This window comes from Oreochromis aureus, linkage group 20 (assembly GCF_013358895.1).
Source record: "Oreochromis aureus strain Israel breed Guangdong linkage group 20, ZZ_aureus, whole genome shotgun sequence".
NCBI lineage: Eukaryota > Metazoa > Chordata > Actinopteri > Cichliformes > Cichlidae > Oreochromis > Oreochromis aureus.
In genome coordinates, this window is record NC_052961.1 from 1,085,642 (window position 1) to 1,110,155 (window position 24,514).

General features: G+C 45.4%; 1 protein-coding gene across 2 annotated transcripts; it reads left to right on the forward strand.

The window, feature by feature from the left end:
* The first annotated feature begins 67 nt into the window (after positions 1 to 67).
* dnajc5ab (DnaJ (Hsp40) homolog, subfamily C, member 5ab) lies at positions 68 to 23,036 on the forward strand. Of its 2 annotated transcripts, none has more exons than XM_039604090.1 (5): positions 68 to 290; positions 14,511 to 14,761; positions 15,406 to 15,618; positions 18,382 to 18,553; positions 19,428 to 23,036. In XM_039604090.1, exons 2-5 carry the CDS (start codon positions 14,654 to 14,656, stop codon positions 19,523 to 19,525), a joined length of 591 nt encoding a protein of 196 aa, XP_039460024.1. In that variant the 5' UTR covers positions 68 to 290; positions 14,511 to 14,653; the 3' UTR covers positions 19,526 to 23,036. The 2 variants fall into 2 exon arrangements, with proteins under 2 accessions (XP_039460024.1, XP_039460023.1); XM_039604089.1 differs by having other exon boundaries at positions 70 to 290; positions 14,588 to 14,761.
* The last annotated feature ends 1,478 nt before the right edge of the window (positions 23,037 to 24,514 follow it).

Here is a 24,514-nt window from a genome sequence, read left to right on the forward strand (position 1 = left end):
ACAGCGGGCGCTCTTCGTGATTTCCTCAAGAGCACCTCGATTTCCTGAGCGCTTGTGAGCACGCGCGCTGTCAGCGGGAACGAGCAGCCAGAAAGTGGGAGGGTTTGCGCGCGGCCGTTGTGTTCGGATTGACTGCGCGCCCCCTCCCGGTGTAGCCGTTAGCTCGGTGTCCGGTCGATGTTTTAGCGGCGGAGCGTGGACTGGAAGTGGGATGATAGTGTTGTAAACGTCGAGCCAGGGTTCAGCGACCGAGAGAGGACCAGCAGCCGCTCCGCCCCGGGACAGAACAGGTAAGAATCCCGGGCTAGCCGCTGACGTTAGCCCCGCCGCCGTCCTTGGATTAGACTCGGGCTAACAACATGGATGCTGCTGCTCTCACGCCTGCAGATTATCCGCTTTAACCGCGAGCTGAGTCCTCCGCCGTGACCGGCCAGCTCCAGTTTCGGTCCCCGGTGTGAGGGGCTCGGGCGGACTCCGGGTCCTCGTTAGTGTTTGTTCAGATGTGACGGATCTAATAGGGGGAGACGAGCGGGATAAATCCGGCTTTAGGGGCAGGGGTGGGGGAGGGGGTGGAGGTCCGTCGGTTCTGATCAGAGGTCAGTGCCGTGTGGAGCAGGTGGGGTTATAGGCTGTGTGTGCAGGTGGGTACCGGCCAACACCGTGAGCTGGACCTGTCCCCTCAGCAGGGGCGTAACCACGGTTTTTTAAAAGGGAGGCATGCGGGATGATGTTCCTGACCCTCTCAGTGTCTCCTCTCTGACTTAAACCGAGGATGTTTTTTGGCTTCCCGTGGTTCCCATCAAGGGCAAATTAATTTTAACACCAGAGCTGTGTGCCCACCGTTGTTCTCCCCCTAAAGTTCCCTAAACCCACTCGTTTAGTTCAGGCTGAGCCCAGAGTCTCAGAGTTAATAACAGGAAGTAAAACTGCTAGCATGATGTGTTTTAGCTTTGGTTCATCAAGAAGTCATGCGCACATGATGAAAGATGTCTCCAGGGTGATGTCACCACCAGGAGTGGTTGGTGATCAGTTATGAACGTGTTCTCACCTTATCCATCCTGGTGTTGTGGGTAGGGGGACGTGTCTGGCCTTAATGAGCTTTGAAATATAAATGATGGTGAAGTCTTACCGGTGCATGCTGTCAGACACCTGCGCGTACGAGCACACAGCTGAACAAACAGCAGGATGTCTAAAACCTAACAGGAAAATTCATGTCTGACCTTGTTTCCTTCCATCCTGAATCCCAGAACCTTTTACTGCTTCTTCGACTGTTATTGGGATCTTTGGACCCTTGGTGAAGTTCACGCCATTACCTTTAGGCAACAAGCAGAGCTGAAGATGCTCAGGTGTTCACTGGGAGTGAGCACGATGAGTCCATCAAAGGGACAGCTCAGAGTCTGAGAGGTGAGGCTTAGATGGTGCAGAGGAGGGAGGGTGGATATATTGGACAGAGGATGATGAAGATGGAGCTGCCAGGCAGGAGGTTCATGGATGTAGTGAAGATTATGTGACAGAGGAGGATGCTGGGATAGGAGGAGACCATCAGCTGTGAGCAGCTGAAACGAGGAGAAGGAGTCGGGTCTATTAGTGTGGGTTTCATCAGCAGCCACACAGATGGACTCTAACTGCTGCCTGGTCCCTGAGATATGATCTGCAGATCTGCCCGTCCCATTGGCCAGCTGCTGGGTGACCTCAGAGTCGGCGTGAGGCATTTTCATCTGTTTATGTTTTAAATTTTTCATGACCTGCACACGTCAGGGCTCCTAAAGTCAATTTTAACTGAGTCAGCTGGTCTCTGTGTGATGACTGATGATGACATCACTAGATCTGACACAAGTGGTCATCGATGACTCATGTGACTTTCATTCATATCAGATCACGTGATATCAGGGCAGTTAGCGGTCAGCTGAGAGGAGCTGGTTGTGGGTCAGCTCGGGCTCTCGGGGTGTTATTGATTACCTGATAGGTGTGTTCAATACACTTTAGCGTGCAAGATGGATAAAAGGCATCAGAGCATCACATTTAAAAATAAAATCAGCATATCTGTTTGTCAACGCTGATCGATAGCTGCCCCTTTTCCTGTCGTCCAGGCTGCAATCAGCTGTTCTGCAGCTTCCGGTCACGCAGTTTGAGCCACGAGGACCCATAAAACCCTAAAATTATTCTCCAGTTGGGACCAGCCGGCTCACTGCTTCAGACATCTGTATCCCCAAAGTGATGGCTGACAGGCTTCATGCTGCCATTTCAGAGAGAAAACCCACCAATCAGATAACCTTCTGTGAGCAGCACTCAGTGACAGTGGGAAGAAAGCAACAGACCTTCAACACAGCCAGGCTCAGGCAGCGGAAAGATGCTTGTTGTGCTGATAGAAGGAAGGAAGTCAGATGCTGTGACCGTTAGGGAGTCCTGACTGCTAAAAACCACAGCTCAGGTGGTTTTAGCTCCTCACAAACACACCTGAGCTGTGCTTTTAAGTGGTTTTTAAGATGAGTTAAAGGCCACAGTATGAAGAGCTGCAGATGGAAGCACAGGTGGAGTCTGTTTTTTTTATTTATTTTTTTTTATTGAGGCGGTAAGAAGCTGTAAGTCATGTTTATGATCTGTAGCACTCATTTAAAACAGACTGTATGTGAAAGATGGACTTAGCAGCTGTGAGGTCAGCTGGTGTGAGCCCATGATCTGAGCGTTTTCCCCGCTGCCATCTTTGGGGCTTTGAAATCGGGCATGTGATGCTGTTCGCTCATACAGTCATTGTCTAGCTCCGCCTCCCTGCGTCCCGCTCCTCTGTTACTCTAACAGGCCGTAACCAAACGTCAGTCAGAAACCAGCGACTGAGACCAGAGACTCCTCGGGGAAGGTGTTCACTGAGCTCAGAGATCAAGCAAGGCTCTTTTTCTCACAGACTTCTATCCAATCAGAGCAGAGGAGTCACCCCCTGCTGGACATCCGAGCGAATCCAAGTTCAAGATTCTTCAGCCCACAGGTCTCAGCGTGTGGACTTGCAGCAAGCACGCAGCAGTTTCAACATTACTGGATTAGCGGGGGGATATGACCTCAAACAGTGTGGGTGTTTCTTTAATCTCATAAAAGTGCAGATGAGGTCAGAGGTCATATGCTGCGGTTAAACATTCATCTTTACTGCAGCATCCTGATGAGAGAAGCGACACAAACATGGTTTTGGTTTGACTTATGATCACCTCAGGCCATCCTATCACAGGCAGTTGTGTGATTGCAGGTCACCTGACTGCAGGTAAACATTCACCGTCACTTTCCCTCCTCCTCTGGCTTCGCTCGCCCTGTCTTAGATCAGTTGCTTCTTCCTCCCCGTCTCTCCTGCCTGAGCACAGGAGGCGCTGTGAGAGTTTCAGGGCTGTTGTGTTGATTGTGTTCAGGCGTTGTTCATCTCGAGTGCTTTTTGGTTCCACAAACAGATCAGTGTGATCTCAGCTGCTGTGTGTGAGGCTCCATTACAAACACACACTCATCCTGGCGTTTACAGGAAACGCATCATGGACGTAAGAAATCCCTGAAAATGTGAAGTTCAGTCAGTTTGTGTGTTTCATTGAAGTGTGCAGAAAGCTGCTGACTGCGTGCTGATTGGACATTAGCTAACGAGCTGGGCCAGCTGTTTTTATATCATAGCATCCTCACGCCAGCACCGACAGACTGATGGGAGAGCAGGCTGAGGAGGTGGGTGTGGTTTCTGTAAAAATGACAGCCCTGCCACTCGGCAGCCATCTTGGTAACGCCTCGGGGCGGTTGTTGTGGCGCTCGCCCTCGGCTCCAGAGCGCTCTCAGCTATTTGCTGGCTTTACCTGTCGCAGATTGGACCTCATCTTTAATGTTGTGTTTTGGGCTCACCTTCACCGCTCCAGCACCTGGTTTAATTTGGTGCTTGCTGCTCCACCAGGCACTCGGTAAGTCCTACCAGGCGCTGGTAAACTGAACCAGAAAAGGCAAAACAGGCAAACAGTACGACATGCTCTCAGACATGTCTGCCTGCTGCTTCATGCTCCTGTACTCAGATTTCCCACCTCATTTTAGTGTCCTTGAATAGGATTTTTCATCCACCCAGTCTCATAAATACAGATTTATGTCCACATGTGGAGGCTGGAGGGGCTGCTGGTGGGGGTGGAGTCATACATATAAATATGTTAGATTATCGTCATTCATGTGGTTAAGTTTGGGCATTACAAACCAATCAGGTCGGCTGCTGACCTGCGCGCTGGCCGTGGTCCTGTGAGCTCACCCTTTCATGTACTGGCTGTTTGTCTGACACAGTTCACTGGGTTTCTAACTTTAAACCGTGCATGTGTGGACAGACGTTCATCACCTGTGTGACTCTCCTGATAAGCACTAAGTCAAAGGTGAAATGCTTTCATTTTCACTTTGAAGGTGTTGCTGACAGTCTGTGTGTTACAGTGTGCGATCTGCGATGTAGAGCAGCGAGCACATCAGCGTTCTGACGTTTCCTCTGTGCTTTGATGCAAAGTTTCTGTGCTGCTGCTTAATTAATATTAATAATAACTCAGTGTCCCGCCCAACAACTCTCAGGTTTTACTGCCCTATGTTCATTTTTATTGGCTTGTGAAAAAAGCTTTTATTTTTGTTTAAATATTAGTGAAAGTGTCATTAACACAGTATTTTATATTATTTCTTTCTTTTATATTATTTCTTTTAATCTGAAAAATGTTTTGAGGGCCTTGAAATGGTCTAGTGCCTCCCGTGCCCCCCTTTAGACTCACCCCTGTGTGCTTCCAGGTGAAAACTCTTTGCTCTCTGCCGTGCGTGCTATGACATCATGGTCAGCTCATGCTGCTCAGCTGTGTTTCTACTCACTAATGTGGGAGCCCCATGTAAACTGGTGCTTACATGGGGACCACTAGAGTTATATTTCGAGTTATTCAATTAATTTGTGCAAACGAGAAAGCTGGAAGAGATTTCAGGCTAAGACAAAGAGGAGATGATGCTCTGTGGCTCGATCTGTAGGCGACACTCGCTGAGTGAAGTGAACGCTCAGGCTCCCGACTCATGCAGCAGCTGTGTTTACTGAGTCAGCCGCAACTATCGATTACAGCCCTGTGTGTGTGTGTGTGTGTGTGTGTGTGTGTGTGTGTGTGTGTGTGTGTGTGTGTGTGTGTGTGAGCCAGTATGAATGAATTATAGCATCTGTTTGTCTCTGTGGTTTTCTTTACGAGGCTTCTTTTCACTGGTTTCACCCTCAGATGCGTCCCCCGAGGCGACGCTCACCTGCGAGCTGAGCTCCACCACTGAGGTCGTCCTGCTCTGCTCATTATTTCAGCTTATTGACTGTAGAAAACATGGACGACGCCACAGCTCCCCAAAAATGAAGCCAAAACGTCTCTATCGCCCCCTGGTGTCTGGCTGCAGTATAGGTCATAAACCCCGCCTCCTCCATGTTAGCGGATGGGACTGGGGTCAGACTAAAATAAATTTATTCTCCTCAGATAATTTTTTTCCAAAGATTCTTTCTTTTGTTATCAATAGTTCTCATCATGCTGATTGATGTCCAAGGGGTCTCCTTTCCCATAAGTTTGATTCTAATTCCTACGGCGGCGATGTTAAATTGGGGTGTAACGTCATCATAACAGCTTTGACTGGCAGCTGCAGTCACGGAGAAACTTGCGTATCTCTGTTCGGGAATAGCAGATAGAGCGTAGGCTCTGAGAGGAGGGCCAGCGTTTACGCTACGAAAACACGACCGAGTGTTTTAACCTGACAGCCTGAGGTGTTCTTCAGTAAACTGGACTACCCGACAGAAGGACCCCAGGCCCCGCTGCACTTTTTCGGTAAGTTAAACGTGTTTGTAAGCTAATCCGTAACTACCGTCCTTAGCTATGTCCTGAGACCTAGCTAGCTAAAATGAGCACTCGGCTGTCAGGGTTCGTTTAGCTAATCTGTGCAGGTGAATGAATTTACTAAAGAAATCAAGAGAAACGTTCCGGGCTAATCAGTCACTAATTACTGTTACTGTACTTTTATTACAAGTATTATACTGTAAAAGCAACAGGCTGCACCCTGCTGCAGCTCCTGTGCAGAGCTGATTATTAAATATATGCAAACAACAGCATGTTTTCAGTCTCTTGCCACATCTGTAAAGACAGTAACATCTTTTTAAAAGCTTGTACTTCAGTAACTCCTCATTAATCAGGAACTATGGATTAAAGTACTGTAGTGTACTGTAATACTGAAAAAAATGTAAGAGAAGAACTTCAGATCCTGAGTGTGTGAGGACAGAAGAATCAGCTTCATTTCAGTTTTGAGGGATAAAATTTATATCTGAGTTTGATGGTTCTGTTCTCTTTGTGATTACAGGAGCTGCCCTCAGATTCAGACCTCAGCACCACCCAGTGACAGCAGACAGATCATCCAACATGTTCACATGTTAACTGCAAAATGAACTGATGAAAACAGTACAAAGGTTAAAGTACCACACGTGCTGTAGTGAAAGCTGCAGCTTTATTGATAAAGTTAAAGACAAAAAACAAAAGGATTAATCACTCATGTAACTGTGTCACTATATATCAGCATTAACAGGACCTCAGTTTGGTGTTTCACAAAGCTGCTGATCTCAGACCTGCACAGCTTCTGTTTTAAACACTTGATGTACTCAGCTGCATGAAGAGCATATGAGATTTTCTCTAACACAATTAAATAAAACCTGATGAAGGTCAAAGGTCGTCACCTGTATGTTGAACTACAAACTTGTCATCTGGAATTCTTTCACAGTTTTTTGCAGATAGTGTGTTATTTACCATAAAGTGATTCAGAGTTATTCATACCAGAGTAACCAGAGAGGATCATATATTTTTAAATATATAACTTTCTACAGGACTGAATATAATATCTTTATGTAAAAGTCTGGAGCCTCTGGGGAGTATCCGAGTATTTATAACATTACACAAACCAAAGGTCTCCATCACAGTGTTCATGAAATGCTGGGTTTATCCATCTCCTGGATCGGGCCTACGGAGGAGTGCTGAAGATTTCCCTGTGAGGGAGCTGCTGGTGAAGATCATGAGTCCTGCTTGATCTATGCGATGAGCTTCAGTCTTCCTGGTGTTTCTTAAATGATGCCTCTTTCAGTGGGTCAACAGCACCTCTGGCACAGGACAGCTGTGATGAAAGAAAAGGAAGAAGTTTCTCCAAACCTCTGGACCCAGGAAACCCAGCTTGGTCCTGATGGTCTCCCTCACTAGTTTCTCTCCAGGGTGAATGTAGCTGTTGATATAATATGGACTCTATTATTAAATGAAAAGAACAAATCGCACTACACTACTGAAACGTTCTGCTGATGTTTTTAAAGTCTCCATGTTACCAGGCTGTAGAGGGCTCTGAAGATTTAAACCGTTTTAGATCCATTACACTCACAGTCTTATGTTAAAATCTCAAAGGACAGCATTACATGTTTGATATTAACAGTAACTCTGGGCCTCTGTAGAGTGTGCAGCTGATCTCATCGCTGTCTAAAAATGGATAACAAACATAAGAAGTGCTGAATCCTTCAATAACACAGACTATTAGAGTAGCAGGTGTGTAGCATTGCTAACTAGCTAGCAACAAGCCTCCAACACAGTGCGTATGCTAGCGGCTAATCTAGCAAACGAATTAACAACAGAGTGATTTTAGAACTATAAGATGATAAGCTGTGCGTCTTTTTTAATAACAGTGACATGGTTGTATTTACCTTAATTAAACGAGTCGTCAGTCGCGGTAAACCAGCAAAAAAACTCGAGCAGCCAGGCTACGTAAAAATTGTAGGGGGCGTGTTTGCGGTCATGTCCAGCGGGTGTGTGGGCGGGAACGTTACACAGTCGCTCCACCTCAAGTCACTACTGCGCAGACTGTGGCTCCAAATTTGCAAGATGGCAGCCTCCACAAGCGGGATATTTTGGCTTCATTTTTGCACCATGGTAGGAGGCGGAGTCGCGTCGTCCATGTTTTCTACAGTCAATGTTTCAGCTCCTTTAACAACCTCACATCCAGAATGATCTGGTAACTACACATCTGTAATCTGAGGATAACTGAGGACTGTCTGACACATCAGAGCGGTCTTTCTAGGAGCCTACACCTGAGCAGCGTTGCCAACTCCTCAGTAAGGAAAATCGCTATTGGTTGTCCTAAAAGTCGCTAAATGACGTCATCACCTAATTTGCATAATTGGTCATGCTAATATAATTGTAACCTATGTTGTTGGAGAGAGAAATAACATCGTGGAAGAGACATAAAGTGAGTAAAAACGTCCTAAATGCATTTAGAGTTTATTTAGAACTACAAATTAAATTTCTTTTAGCAATTATTGTTTTTTTTTAATGTCACAATTCCAACCCTGCTCCTTTACCCGGGCTTGGACCGGCAAAAGTGATCCGAAATAGGCACTCTGGTGGAGTTACTTTGTGTGTGTGTGTTTATAAGTAGTTTTAAACCTTGTGATCCACAAAACAGCATAAGAGTAAAAGAGTAAAAGAAGAACTGACTGTGTTACAGCACCCGCTGCTTGTTGAGAGTAAAAGCGATACGCGCTTTCACGTCTTTTTTTAGCGACTTTTTTAAGAAAAAAAGTCGCTAGGGGGTCTGAAAACTCGCTAAATATAGCGACAAAGTCGCTAAGTTGGCAACACTGCACCTGAGAGGTCAAAGCCCCGCCCTCCAGAGAGCACCACCTGCCCTCATCTCCTTCACACATCAAATGCTCTGATTGTGGTTTTCTCGGCTCATTTAGCAAATATCACAAATTTTTTTCAGAGCAAAATGTTATTATCTTAATGAAAGAAAAGAAACTCTGATGTGCAGGTTCACTCACTGTAACGACTGAAGACAGCGAGCTCTGTCTGTCAGGTAAAGCAGCTGCAGCACATTTATAGACCCACACAAATATCCGGTGCTGGCTTCATGACTTCAGCTGGACTTTGACCCGTTGCTCTTTTTCACTTATCTCCTTATTTTCTTCCTGACTACTTTGATCCTTTCACTGCTCATACCGAGGCTCTGACCTCTGGCTAGCTTTAGCTTTAGCAGCTCTGCCTCTGTTAGCGTCTTGAAAACGTCCGTGTTTGTTTGGGGGGGGCAGCCAGTGCACATGCGTGGCACGTACCCGCCCGAGAACGCTGGGAATCAGCTGATTGTGGTCCCGCTCCGGTCGATGATCAGCGGGAGAGATAAGAGCTTTGCTAGGGTGACCAACCGTCCTCTTTTGTTTGCACTTGTTGACTTGTAAAAGCCTATATGACACTTTTTATTTCACCATTCTTTTACCACACAGAGGAGGCATCATTTAAATATGTTAAAGCTTTATTTAAGCAAACAGTATTATTAAAGTTCTTCATGACTGGGCCAAGTGTCCTCTTTTTTTGAAAACCAAAATATGGTCACCCTAGCTTTGCTCAAAGTCTGAAATGATGTGATTGTAAAGTAGTGTGTGAGCACAGACAGACCTCATCTCCATCTTCATCTTTCAGCGCTCGTCCTCCTCCCGTTTGGTGTTACTGTGGGCTGCAGAGCGTCCTCAGTCTCACTCTCTGATCAGCTGATCAGAGGTTTTCTTTCTAACTCTATTTAAATGCTGTGAAAACACAATCATGAAGTCGATACCACTGTTTAAAAAACAGGGACTGACATCACTTCCTGTTTATGTGGGTTCATTTAGTACTCCAGTGACAAATTTGACTTCTTGGATTGTTTTGTTTTAGACACAACTGCTCAGGGCCTCGTGTAAACTGAAGGCGCCTGTTAAGCTTTGATGGGTCACTTTGTGTTTGCAGACAAATCTGCAGATGAGTGTGCGACCTGTCAGAGACATGGAGACGGTTAAACCTCACGTGTTTTTACGCTTAAATCCAGTTTAAATCTTCAACAAACTAAAACGCTGCTGTGCACAGATCTGTTTTTACTCGAGTTTATCTTTGAAAATCAAACAGCATCTCCTTCCTTCCCCTCAGTGTAAAACCTGCAGTTGCTTCATGATGACACAGGATGTGAGAGCGAGCGTTCACTGTGCCGTGGCTCGTTCTCCTCTCAGCACTGTCTGCACACGCTCACAATTATAAACAGGCTGACTTTCACACACACACACACACACACACACACACACACACAGGCATTTATTGTGTGACTGTTGATAGTGTTTTGTTTTGAAAATTTACCTGAGCTTCCTGTGTCTGACTTCCTGCCCTCCTCACCTGATCTGTGATGTTTGTGATGTGATGATGTGTGCAGTACAGCGGGGACGGGGCTTCCTGTTTACATAGTGTAACAGTAAAGTTATCCGCCCAATCAGCTGCTGAAATAAAGGCTTGGATTAGAGACGAGCGACGAGTCACAGCGCCGCCAACCTCATCGTCTCCATGAAAAGGAAGAGAAGAACATTTGTGTGCAGGAACCAAAATGAGTCGATTAAAATGTCACGACTGTTCCATCATCTGTCATCAGACTGCACTGCAGTGCATGATGGGTATTATTAAAAATCCTGCAGTCACCTCGTGTCTATCTGTGTTTGTTCACAAAGATTGATGTGTCAGTGTATACAATGGAGTGACACACACACACACACACACCGTGTGCTGTCACAGCGCTGCCTGTTTGTTCCTGTGAGTGGCCAGTTTAACTTTCAGATCACTGAACATGATCAAATCTGATTGGTTGCTCTGCTCAGATTATTATACACAAACAAAGCAACGTAGTCCTGCACGGATTCCTCTCATTGTTTAATCCCAGTCAGGTCTGTGCTATGATTGGTTATTCTGAGACTGTGTGGTGGGCGTGGCTTGGTGATGCGTAGGGAGGCCATCTGGTGCCATAGAAAGTCCTTCAGAGTTTAATTTTACCCGTGTTTGTTGTTGTTTTGATCCACTGCACAGGTGATGTTTACCTGTAGTTTGCTGTGTGTGCTGCTCACACTGGGTGTCTGTATGAGTCTCTGACAGCTGATAGTTGCAGGTACATTAATCCTGTCAACAATAAAAATCTGTTTATGAAAGATTTTAGCTTATATTGTGTTATTTAAAAAGTATCATTAAAATATAGTTTTTCTAATTACTGGCATCGAGTGCTAAGAGATTTATTAGACCAGTGGTCATAAAAATGAGCCTGTCAACAAACTGAATTCATGTTTTTACCCAAATTTGAGCCGAAGAAATGACTCAAGCACAACATGAATATTACATTCATAATAATATGCTCTATTCTTCTTTTGTCTGCTTTTTATTGTAAATTTACAATTTCTTGGACATCAACAAACAATAAATTAGATTAAAGAGCTTGTTCATCCTGGTGAGTTAACTATTGCAGACATATAAAAACATAATTTTGATAATTACTTATACTGTTAATTCAGACTAATAAATAATATAAGTAATGAATTTGGTAAGCATTGTACTGAAACGGTCTCAGGTCCAGCATCCAGCCTAGCTTCACCTGGACCTGTGGACCGTGTTTGTGCTGTTGGAGCCTTTTGGAGCTGTTTTAAAGGCATCATGTGACCAATAGTATGACGGCTGTGAGGTCACTGCACTAACAGACCGCCCAAGAAGGCGGAGCTCCAGGTTTGGTGCATAGTTACGTCAGAGTCTGTCCTAACCACGCTGCATAGCATTAGCTGACACATTAGCGTTCAGCCCTGTCACCCAAATATGGTCACTCCATTAAACCAAGATGGCCAAGACCAAAATGCTAAAATTGCGGACCAATGGGTGACATCAGGGAGGCGGCCTCCATCTTTTATATACAGGCTGTGAACAGACTGTATGTGCAGGAAGTTTGAATATATCAGTGCGGGGTCGCATGTGGGCAGGACGCACTCGCTCTTTGCTTTTACTTTGGCGTTTACACTCAGGAGTGGAAGTGGACTGTATGTTATGGAGAGAGAGACGCGGTACATGCGTGTTGTTACAGCTCATCAGAGAGGCGAGCTGTGTGGGCAGATGGTTTCCTGTATATTTAAGTCTGCTCCGTCAGTCTGTGCTCCGTCACTCTAAGCCTGCTAACCCCCTGCACACCTGCCTCCTCACAGTTCAGGTGTTCCTCGCTGCAGCGCTCGGGACGGCCAGTGTGCACTCCTCTACAGGAAGACGCACCGTTTCCCACCTGTACTGTGGTCTCTTTGATTAGCATGAAGAAACACTGCAGGTGGGTTTGTTTTTACACACTGCCAGGTGAGCTTACCTGCTCACATCTCTCCACTCTCACATTCATTCAGTCAGGACTTCACCAGATGTAAAGCATCTCCTGTGTTGGAGATAGTTATGAATGAGTTTTATCCCTGTGCTGAGCGAGGGGGGCGTTCAGCAAACTTTGAGATGCCAAATTAATAAAATGAATCTTCTGTGGTGATTTCACGCCCCCTGGTGGAGAGGTGGAGCATGGACGAAGGCTTTAACCGTGAAGACGTGACGAGCGCAATCATTTTCTCATGACCTGTTAAAGAAAGCACTCGGCTCATCCTTCATTCAACCACTCTGACAACAATGACTCCCTCTGCTCCGAGTTTGAGGTCATAGCTCAGAATGTTGCCGTCAGCATGAAAGCGTCATCTCTGTGGTAATGTCACCATCGTTTTCTCAGGGGTGGAGCTTGGAGAGGTCCAGCTGAGAAGTGATGCTTATCTGGATCCAGGTATGTTTAGAGGACAAACCTGGACATTTGGTGCACTGTCAATACAGATTCAGTGTTTTAGATCTTTGAGTTTAAGCAGTGCTGCAGGTGACGCACCTTTGCACCTTCCAGGTCACTGCAGCTCGTACGTGTTAGATTTGCTTTAAACACGATGAGCTGGTTCAGGACACACATAGTAAACCTTTCTCCCCTCTGCTCCTGCTCGGCCGGCTCTCAGGTGAACTCGGGTTACCTGACTTTAACCGTTTATTCCTTTCTCCTCTTAAAGCACACAGCAGCGCGTTAGCGGATTAGTGGACGTGAGGAGGCGGCTCACAGACGGGAAGCAGGAAGTTGCTCGTCTCATATTAAACCAGGTTTTCTCTGGACCGTCGGCGCCGTGTGATGGCCTGGTGAGCATCTCAGTGTCTGTGAAAGCAGCAGCAGCAGAAGAAGACGACGACCTGCGAGTGTAGACCATCAGCTGATGTTTGCAAACAAATATTAAAATCAAAATTGGAACCAAACTACTCTGTACATGTCTGAAATGTTTCAGCTGTTCATTAAAGCAGAACTGTTTTCTTTGTCATAGCAACGACACATCATCACCGGGACTTAAATTATTACGTTCAGGGCACATCGAAAAAAGCCGAATTACACAAAAAGTAACACTTAGGCACAAATAAAATATGTAATTAAATAAGAAAATATTGATGAATAAAAAGAGTGGAATAAATACAGATTGGTGATGATACTGTAGTGGCTGTAGTGCAGGGATAGCGGTGTCTACCTGTGACTGTGGAAGATATTTGAGCAGTGTCCTGATGGCTTGTGGGTAGAAACTGTCCCTGCAGCTGTGGGTGTGGATGCTCCTGTGAAGGGTGTAAGGTGGGGTCAGACCTGCTTATACGCTGTGCTGACCGCCCTCCATAGAGCGTTACTGCTGCCGTACGAGGTCTCTCCACCTCTGTCCCCTCGATGTTAACGGGCATGTGCCTCCGCCCTGCAGTCTCCTGCAGTCCACAGTCAGCTCCCGGGTCTGATGTTGAGCACCATGATGTCAGGGCTCTCTCCTCTGCTCTGTAAGCAGACGGGTCTGATGGTGGTGTCGTCTGCAAATTTACTGACAGGGTTGGAGCTGTGTGTGTGTGAACAGGGTGCACAGCAGGGGGGCACCCTGGCAGTGAGAGCTGTGTTTGACATGTCGTCACCTCTAACAGGTCGGGTAAAAGCGGAGCTGTTTCAGAGTCATCGGCCTGCTGAGGGTTGGATTATCCTCCGCGCAGCGCGGCCTGCGGGCCTCCAGCCTGACTCAGACTACAGCATCCTCCCACAGCCTGGTCCTGTCACTTATATCTGGCAGCTCTTCACTTCGTTCTTGTTCCCATCAATGCAACAGAAAACAAAAACATGTTATAGCAAAACTGTAAATGCAAAATCCACATAGTCATAAATGATCGAGTACAGCGTGAGCATTGATTCATTCAGGTTACACTGACCAGGCTGCCAGCTTCATCCTCAGGGTCACACATGTTTTTGGAGGTTAAAGGGTGGCAGTCCCAGCGGACAGTCCCCTCACTCTTATTCTGAAAACTCAGACCCTGCTCAGCAGCTTCCTGTCTCCCAGACAGTGTAAACAGAGCTCTGATGACCCGATGCAGGTCGTCGTCAGGTAATCTGCTAAAAATCAGCCACAGCTGAAGCACGTTTGTGCTTTTAAGGCTGTAAGAGTCCTGACTGATTGGTTGGAGTTCAGCTCGCTCGCTTCACTTCAGCCTCACAGAGCGATGAGCAGCCGACGTGAGAAGAACGAGTCCGACGGCTTCCCAGGTGCACCGCAGGTGTTATCTGCTCTTACCTGGAACCGTATCACCTCATTACCCCGGTTTGTGTTCTCACAGAGATAAGGACACACTGACCTGAGAGCTGCAGGTGAAAGGCTCGTATCCTCAAACCTGTTTCTGGGTTTACCTGACAGGTGAGAGGCTGAGTGAGCGAGCGAGCCCGTGAGAGAAGCACACACACAGAGAGAGAGAGAGAGACCATGGATCACCAGAGACAGAGGACTCTGTCCACATCAGGAGAATCGCTGTACGCCGTGCTCGGGGTCAACAAGAACGCCACTACGGAGGACATCAAGAAATGCTACAGGGTGCGTGCGTGCGTGCGTGCGCGCGCACACACACACACACACACACACACACACACACACACACACACACACACACAAGTGCAGCAATTAGCCACTAGAGGGAGCCAGGGTCAAAGGTTATGGAGCATGTTTAAATGATTGTCTCTGCAATGATTCCTTCACATTAAACTCCTCTTCCTCACACACCGGTCAGCTTTCAGGACCTTTTCCTGCCACAGCTTCACCTTCCAAAGCCAAACAGCAGAGAACTGATTCATCTTTTAATGTTTTTCCTGTTTCTAATACAGCTGTAGAGGAAAGTCAGAAAATGACACCTGATTTATCCCGACACACTAATTTCATCTGCAGCAACATCATTTAAACTCATTTCCTCCTTTTTTCCTGTTTATTCTCTGTTTTATATATTTTCTGAAATTGCACATTGTAATTTTAAAAAATAATAACCACAGGTTTCTCACTTTTCTGCATCAGTTTAAAAAGAAAGCACAGAAATAAAAATGTGTCGAAGGGAAATAGATGATAATCAGTTCAGCTCAGGAGATACAGAAGCAAATGAAAGGTGTCGCACTTTAAAGTGAATAATCATTGGTTGTTTGGAGTGATCTCAGAGTTTCCCTCCTTTGATTGTTTTTATTGTTTTTAGGAAGCTGGCACTGAAGTTTCACCCAGACAAAAACCCGGACAACCCCGAAGCAGCAGAGAAGTTTAAGGAAATCAATAACGCCCACTCCATCCTGGTGGACGCCACCAAGAAGAACATCTACGACAAATACGGTTCCCTGGGGCTGTACGTGGCCGAGCAGTTCGGAGAGGAGAACGTCAACACCTACTTTGTTCTGTCCAGCTGGTGGGCCAAGGTGGGTCAGCTTTCACGACCGCAGATCTCGTAGCGCGTTCGATAAGCAGGCGTGAAGCTTTCAGGGGCTGCTCTTGTCTTTAATGTGCTTCTAATCATAGAAGGATCCGGATACGTTCCCTTCCTCGCACACAGGTAAGCCTGTAGAGACCAACACAAAGGTTTTAGCTGTCGCACACAAACTCTATGGAAACACGTGAACCGATGCAAATCTGACTGCAGCTCATGTAACTCTGCGTCCTGTCAAGGTATCGGGACATCACAGCACACTGAGTGCAGCTTGGAGGCCAGTAAGAGCTTCACATGGAAGAAGAGCTTTGTTTAAAACGTCAACATATTTAAAAAATTCCTTCAGGAATTCATCGGTATGCCTTTTAGAGTTCCCAAATTTGTCAGTGTGAACCTCCAGACGTTCCAACATCATGACATGACCTTGATAATTTCCTCGTTTATATTAATTTGTTAAAAATCTAAATTTAGCAAATATTACTTTGTGTAGAATATTAGAGGAATTAATGAAATCACTGACATGTTAAATGAAGAGTAGTGGTCCTAGTATTGATCCCTGTGGGACTCCATAGGTGAGACTTGATGTCCTTGTACACTATAGGTGACAGTTTGGACACCGTCTCATTTGTAGATTCTGACTGAAGGCATCAAAACTAAGAATGAACACAGATGGAACTTTGTAGTAAACAGTAGGCTGTGTAGGCTGCAGGATGCTGTGGAAGCCATGCTGGGTCAGTCTGCCTTCAGTTTTGAATAAATGCCCAACAGTGTCACCAGCAAAGCCCCCCCACACCATCACACCTCCTCCTTCATGCTTCACAGTGGGAACCATGCATGTAGAGACTGTCGTTCATCTTTTCTGCATAAAAACACGGCAGGTGGAACCAAAGATCTCAGATTTAGACTCCTTGTCTAAAGCACAGATGTCCACTCCTTGTGTTTCTTGGCCCAAACAACTACTTGTTGCTTTTCCTTAGTCGTGGTTTCTTAGCAGCTATTTGAGCATAAAGGCCTGATTCACACAGTCTTCTCTGAACATGTAGAGATGTGTCTGCTGCTGGAGCTCTGTGTGGCATCTGTCTGGGCTCTAATCTGAGCTGCTGTTAACTTGTGATTTCTGAGGCTGGTGACTATTGAGAATAGAAATATTTTACTGCTATTATTTGCTGCTATTTTTATAATCATCATTAACATTTCAGTATTAATAGTGATGTTGCATTTAGATGCATTCAGATGTTCAAATATATGGGTATTATATTAGTCTTTATTACAGGTCCAGTAAGAACCACTTTAAACTGTTGAGTTGAATCTATAAACCGAAATGAGACAGGAAGTTATAGGCTTTTGAAGTTGCAGGTTTTGCAGAAGTGAAACCGAAAGCAGAGTGAGTGCAAGCCAAAGAGTAGGGTGTTTATTATGCATTTATCTTTGATTTAAGCTTTTAGTAGAGGCTTTTGATTAAAACATTTATTCAGTAGATTACATATATAGTTCCAGTTAGGTTATTATATGTAAGGATGAGCCTCTGTTCTGGTGAAAGGTCAGAAGTGTAACGGGTGAGATGTGAGAGCATTTAAGGGCGAGACACACATACAGACACAAATAGTACGAGAGGTCACGACACGTACGCAGTACACAGCATGCACGCGCCCTCGCACGTGTACGCACACACAGATAGACTCATTTAGTAGGTAAGAGTTTATGACTGCAAAGTTGTGCATGAGTGACATTTTGTACAGGAAGTGCACCTGATGTTCCAGGAGATAAGCAGATGAGCCTGGGCAGGATGGAGACAGGAAGCGCTTGGCGTCGACCCGAAGAAGATGTTCTGTTTTAGACTATGTTAAGAGTCATTGTGGTTTTGGAGTGACGTATGCTTTGTTTAAATCTGCCTAGCAACAGAAAAGGGGGCTGTACTATCTTAACCCTATAAAACCGTTGTCTGAATATGGTAAAGCAGTTCAATACTGATTGGGTTGTTGGACTCACACATGTGTTCATTAAAATGCCGTCTAAATTGCACACGCCTGGATCTGTGGTTATTTATGGATTCCTCTCTCAACATTTGAACCTTAACATGACTCGGATGAATGTATCCTCAGCAGCAGAGGGGACTCTGGGTCTTTCCTGGGGTGGTCCTCATGTGAGACAGTTTCATCGTAGTGCTTGATGGTTTTCTGACTGCACTTGGGTACGCATTCAAAGTTTTAGCAGTTCTCCAGACTCACTGACCTTCAGCTCTTAAAGTAATAATGGACTGTTGTTTCTCTCAGCTGATTGGTTCTTGCCATGAATTCTAACAGTTGTCAAATAGGGCTGTGTTTGACAACTGTGAACCCTGACAGGCACACCTGTGAGGTGAAACCATGTCAGGTGGCGACATCATGAAGCTCACTGAGGGAAGGCCGAGGGTCTGCAGTCAACAAAGCAAAGGGAGGCTACCTTTAGGAATCTAAAATATAAAACATATTTAGTGTTTTTATCAATCTTTCTTTGTTACATAATTCCATAAATCTCGATTCATATATTTGATGTTTGTATCTACAATGTCTAAAGTAGTAAAAATACAGAAAAACCATTCAATGAGAAGCTGTGTCCAAACGTTCGACTGTTACTGTGTGTAACTTTGTCATACAATGAGAAAGTTTGAGTTCCTGCTGTTTGTTCTTCCAGATCAGTGTAAGATTAAAAAGCCCCGCCCCCGACCTGACAGAGCTATTTATGCACTGAACCTGGTGTCCTGCTCTGTCCTCAGGCCCTGTTCGTCTTCTGCTGCCTGGCCACCGGCTGTTACTTCTGCTGCTGCCTGTGCTGCTGCTGTAACTGCTGTTGCGGCAAGTTCAAACCTCACCCGCCAATGGACCAGGACCCCGAGTTCTACGTCTCCCCTGAGGACCTGGAGGCCCAGATGACGGCTGAGGAGAGAGGTGAGGATGAGTACGGTGATGCCACTCTACAGGACTGTGCTGTCTTTAGCATTTCTTTATATGGGAAACTGTTGCTCAAAGGCACTTAAACAAATCTGCAAGCAACACTTAAAGAAGTCAGAGGTGGCTCAAGACTTTTGCACAGGGCTGTAGGTACAGAAAACTAGTTTCAGGAAGACCTTTGATCATGTGACAGGTCACCTGATGTTAGGTTCACCTGGAGACACTAGAGAGAGAGAGTGTGTGAGTCTCTGTGTGTGTGTGTGTGTCTCTGTCTGCGTGAGTGTGTGTGTCTCTGTCTGCGTGAGTGTGTGTGCGCCTGTGTGTGTGTGTGCGCGTGTGTGTGTGTGTGAGAGCCCTGTTCCTGCTCTGATCATGTTCAGTCCTGGTGTATTTTTAGCTGCTGTGATCTTGTCTTGCAGCAGGTTTGTGACTCAGGCGTTAGTTCCTATGAACTGTGGGTAAAATCTGTCCGCCGTCGCCCTGCAGCCTATAACCTGAGTTTACTTCCTGTCATTTTTAAAACACTGCTGTCAGATTAAAAGTCCTGTTAGCTGATGTTGTACATGTGCATGTTGTGTTGCAGTGTTATACAGAGGTTTGTCACAGAAACATGGAACTAAACACAGACACATTCATAAAGATATATTAGTGATTTTTTTCATGATCACCAAATTGATAATTGGGAAACATACCTGCCACTTTATTAGGTACACCTTGAAGGGCAGTAAAGGGACAGGTGTGCCTAATAAAGTGGTGATTTTATATTTACATGTATCATAGTGTGTTCAGTGTTGTAGTTTAGTTCTATTTTAGTTCATTTATGCAGTTAATGCAAGTTTATTTTCATCATGTGTGTGTGTTTTGTCATCAGATGGCGGCGACCCCATCGTGATGCAGCCATCTTCAGCCACAGAAACCACTCAGCTCACCTCTGATGCCCACCAAAGCTACAAGACCGACGCATACTAAACACGCACACACACACACACACACACACACACACACACACACACACACACACACACACACACTCTCTCTCTCCTGGAAATCCCACTCAGCTTCACTCACAATGAGCTCAGCCCAGATTTTCCCTTTTTCACGTTTCCATGTTTGAATGTCTGAGGTGAAACGAGGAAGAGGAGGGAGGAAATCTGGAGGAGGAAGAGAAACAAACACTTGCAGTAACGCTCTGGTTTGAACCTCACAGTTTATTATTTATCCAGATTCACGGTTAATGTTCAGATGAAAGTATAGACAGGAAGTGACACACTGACTGTCTTAGCTGGGCGCCAGTGAGGCAGCTTCTTCTCAGGTCTGAGGTTTCATCAGGTAACCAACAGGTGAACAAGGTCAGGGTGAAACGCTGCGTCACTTTTTACCATCCAATCACTGGAGGGAAGGCGGGACAAATGCTAAACCAACCCACCGTCACGGCCTGCTCGTCTAACAGTTTTCACTTCCTCACCGGTGAGAGTTGTTACTAAAAAAGTAACTACACATACTGCATTACTTTGAGGAAAAGTAACAAGTATGTTACCTAATTACTCACTGAAGAAAGTAACTAGACTATTTGTTACATTACTTTCTCATCACTCTGCAAAATGACCTGAAACTCATCGTCTCACAATCTACGGTGGCCCTGAGAGGTCAAACGCACTGCAACTCAGTGACAAGCTAATAATACGTGGCTAATAGCAAACATCCTCTGCTTTTTATTCAGCACGTCTCAGTGCGACACGTTAACGTCTCCATCACGTCTCCGTCACGTTAATGTCTCCATCACGTCTCCGTCACGTTAACGTCTCCATCACGTCTCCGTCACGTTAACGTCTCCACCACGTCTCCGTCACGTTAATGTCTCCGTCACTTTAACGTCTCCATCACATCTCCATCATGTTAACGTCTCCATCACATCTCCATCATGTTAACGTCTCCATCACATCTCCATCATGTTAACGTCTCCATCACATCTCCATCATGTTAACGTCTCCATCACATCTCCGTCACGTTAACGTCTCCATCACATCTCCATCATGTTAACGTCTCCATCACATCTCCGTCACGTTAATGTCTCCATCACATCTCCATCATGTTAACGTCTCCATCACGTCTCCGTCACGTTAACGTCTCCATCACATCTCCATCATGTTAAAGTCTCCATCACGTCTCCGTCACGTTAACGTCTCCACCACGTCTCCGTCACGCGTTAATGTCTCCGTCACTTTAACGTCTCCATCACATCTCCGTCACGTTAACGTCTCCATCACATCTCCATCATGTTAACGTCTCCATCACGTCTCCGTCACGTTAACGTCTCCACCACGTCTCCGTCACGTTAATGTCTCCGTCACTTTAACGTCTCCATCACATCTCCGTCACGTTAACGTCTCCATCACATCTCCATCATGTTAACGTCTCCATCACGTCTCCGTCACGTTAACGTCTCCACCACGTCTCCGTCACGTTAATGTCTCCGTCACTTTAACGTCTCCATCACATCTCCATCATGTTAACGTCTCCATCACATCTCCATCATGTTAACGTCTCCATCACATCTCCATCATGTTAACGTCTCCACCACGTCTCCATCACGTTAATGTCTCCGTCACTTTAACGTCTCCGTCACGTTAATGTCTCCATCACATCTCCATCATGTTAACGTCTCCATCACATCTCCATCATGTTAACGTCTCCATCACATCTCCATCATGTTAACGTCTCCATCACGCCTCCGTCACGTTAACGTCTTCGCAAATCAGTTTTTGGGATGTTTCTGTTTGCTGGTGTTTTGAGTTGCCGTGGAGTTGTCCTCTCAGAGTCGGCGTATTAACATCAACCTGAGCCTACAGTCCCACACACAAACACAGAGATGAAACCAGCCCAAAGCCACGGTGATAAAAGACGGTGTAAAAACATGATGTTGTGGCAACAGAGGCTGACTCTTCATCACAGCCAGGCTCTGGCTGCCGGGCTGGAGTCTGCATACACTCGGCTTTAACATCACTCGGGGTTCTTTGTGTTTGTGCAGATGTTAGCAGCATAATGCAGCTGTTTCTGTCAGTCTGCACTCGCCCAGCACACGCCTGGTAGTTCTGACCGCTCCGCCATTTTCCTCCATCAGCTGATTGCCATGGGAATAAAAACGTCGTGTTTAGTTTTTAATTTTTTCTTCCTGCCGTGCTGATAGCTGAAGAACTTTTGTAATGCGAGTAACAGCATAGTAGTAACTGTATTGTGATTACAGTAACGCGTTACACAAACACTGAGCGACGGAGATCAGGGGAGAGCACGCCATCAAACATGGAGTCACGTTTCCGTGAGAGAGCGCCGAGCACGCAGTTACTAAATCACTAAATAAAATAATGAAACGTCATGGACAGCACACACAGTGGGACGGCTCTCTTCCACTCAGTTACTTTTTATTCTAAGAGTAATCACACTACTGTAGTTTCTCAGCAGTAATTAAGCTCCAGTTTCCTCCTCCGAGCTTCGTCCCTTCTCCTCCTCCTCCCTTCATGTTTATGGTCTTCCACAGGTGAAGGATTGAGGAGCTGTGTGTCTGCGTGCTCACTGATCGAGACCCGTTTTTGTTGTAGTTTTGTGTGCGGGGGTAACAATGCTGTACATGTGGTGTAAGTTTAGACCTCACCGTTCTTCCCTCTGTCTCTAGGTTTGCTTTTCCTTCTTTTTATTTATGGTGTTAATGAAGGGACGCTTTCACATCCAAAGTCTTATTATTGTTCAGACGAGAAGTTTTCTAGCAGAACAATCAGTTTGTACCAATCAGACAAGTTTTATTTTGTAGGCTTTTATTTGTCACAGAAGTTTCCTGTTTGTTCGTGTCTGTAGATTGATTTTTGTAAAAACAAAAAACAAAGAAAAAAAGATGACGTTGAACCAAACAGGCTAAAGTTCTTCACCGCATCTCGATGCTCGATCAGACACTCGTTGTGTCCATATGTATCGATGCGAGCGGCCGAGTCCACTCCTGACCGGTCTGAGCGAAACTGCAGGTCTGTGAAGACCAGAGGTTTTATTTTCCAAAACACATTTAAGTTCCTGTGTTCCTGTTTTCACGTTGACCCCATCGCTGGGTTAAAAAAGCTTCTGAATGAGCTTCAGTGAAACCTGCAGACGCCTCGTTACCTGATTGGCTGACCAAACCTGGAGTCGGCACATTTCTATCATCGAATAATGAAAACTGATGTATGTAAGAAGATAGCAGCCACATGGTGATAATACTGATGCATTATTTAATTTATTTTGATTTTCTGATCTTTGTAATGATTGATGAACTAGCCGCTGTGTGAGGAAGATGTAGACACCTTTAGATGTGAACCGTTCTGATGGCGAGGTGACAAATGGCAGACGTGCTGTACATACACGCAGAGGCGTAGAGGTTTGTGTTTGTAGTGTGGACGTTTGCCTGAACCGAGTATCTGATGTACTGTTGTAAAATAAATGTTTCTGATGCTTCGGAGCCTCGTTGTCTCTCTCTGTGTTTAATCTACCACTGTAATCTGTAATCCACACATTTTACCAGACCTTTGTTACTTTATTCTCAAAGAATACCACTCTAGTTGTAAAAAATGGGATTCTTTGGTTTTCTTTACATTGATGTCAGTTTCTGCAGGTAGTAGTAGCTGACGGCAGCAAAAAACAGCAATGTTACTAACAGAAAAGTTCAGAATATCTTCAACAACTCACCTCAGTACGGCAGTCATTGGTCAGCAGTGAGCGCTGACTCACTGACTCGTATCATACTCCGTTCATAAAGTTTTACAGCCTCCCCCAGAGGAAATACACACAGAGCATTATCATTCCCAACGCGTAACATACCAACGATTTGTCACGTTGGTCAGTATGTTACACGCTGGGATGAGAACGTGTTGATAGAGATGGATGCTTCTCGCCTGCAATGACAGCTGAGGAAAACAGTAGACTGCCAGCCTACACATGTACTGAAACACTACTGGGTGGATCGGGTCCAGAGTACAAATAAAAGTTATTTTATTCTTTATTTAGCGCTAATTGTTTACATTATTCTAATATCGTAAAAAATATTTGTCCTACGGTGGCCACCATAGCTGGGTTATGCACTTCAATTGGGGAAAAGACAGAACTCTGCTGCCATCTAGTGGTGAGGTTTGACACACTGTATCTTAAGTATTAAGCTTAAATTACTGAATTATAGTGGTGAGATTTCATTATTATGTAATAACTGATGTGTGAGGAATAATATGTAGTCTGGTTTAAAAGTGTGCAGTGCTGGGTTCCCTTGTTTCAAAGAATAATATTATCAAGATGTGACAGTACCAAAGTGGTCAGCAGGAGGCGCTGTTGTGTCAGCTTGAACAATTAGAAAACTAAAAATCCCAAAGTGGTGCGAGTGTTTCGGTGTTTCAGAGTCTCACAGGCTTACCGGCCGGGTGCTGGAGCTGTGAAACAAATGATTTTCACAGTCACACACCTGAAGTGCCCCGACAACAAAAACCCTGCCCCCCTCCCAAAAAACTGAGAGCCCTCCAAAATAAAGGCCCACACAGGAAATGGTTAACTGTTGAGGATAAACGCTATAATCTGACAGCCATTCTCAAACACTTATATCAGACAGATATTGTAAACTATCAGATAAAAGCTGTACTGATGTGTTGTCTTCCTCTGTGACCTGTTTGTGAAATACTGCCTCAGATCTAAAACTTTAAAAGGCTGAAGCAGAAAACCAGAGCTGAAGGATCAGGCTGAGCTTCAGTGATGGTGTAACTGAAGGAAAGGCTGTTCCAGCACGGCCAGGGCTTAATCGGTCCACATACCAGCCTCCTCATATGGACTGTGTGTGTGTGTGTGTGTGAGAGGCTGAAACCTGACGCCCCCTCAGGTCAGCCCCCCTGCACACATTTCTGCAGATGGTGAGGAAGAACAAGCAGACTCTGAGAATAGGATAGAGTTTTGGTGAGG

Excerpts from the sequence above, each read along its gene's own strand:
- dnajc5ab (XM_039604090.1), top strand. The coding sequence starts at position 14,654 with ATGGATCACCAGAGACAGAGGACTCTGTCCACATCAGGAGAATCGCTG. Across the intron at positions 14,762-15,405 it reads ACATCAAGAAATGCTACAGG|AAGCTGGCACTGAAGTTTCA; the intron begins GTGCGTGCGTGC and ends ATTGTTTTTAGG. Across the intron at positions 18,554-19,427 it reads GATGACGGCTGAGGAGAGAG|ATGGCGGCGACCCCATCGTG; the intron begins GTGAGGATGAGT and ends TTTTGTCATCAG.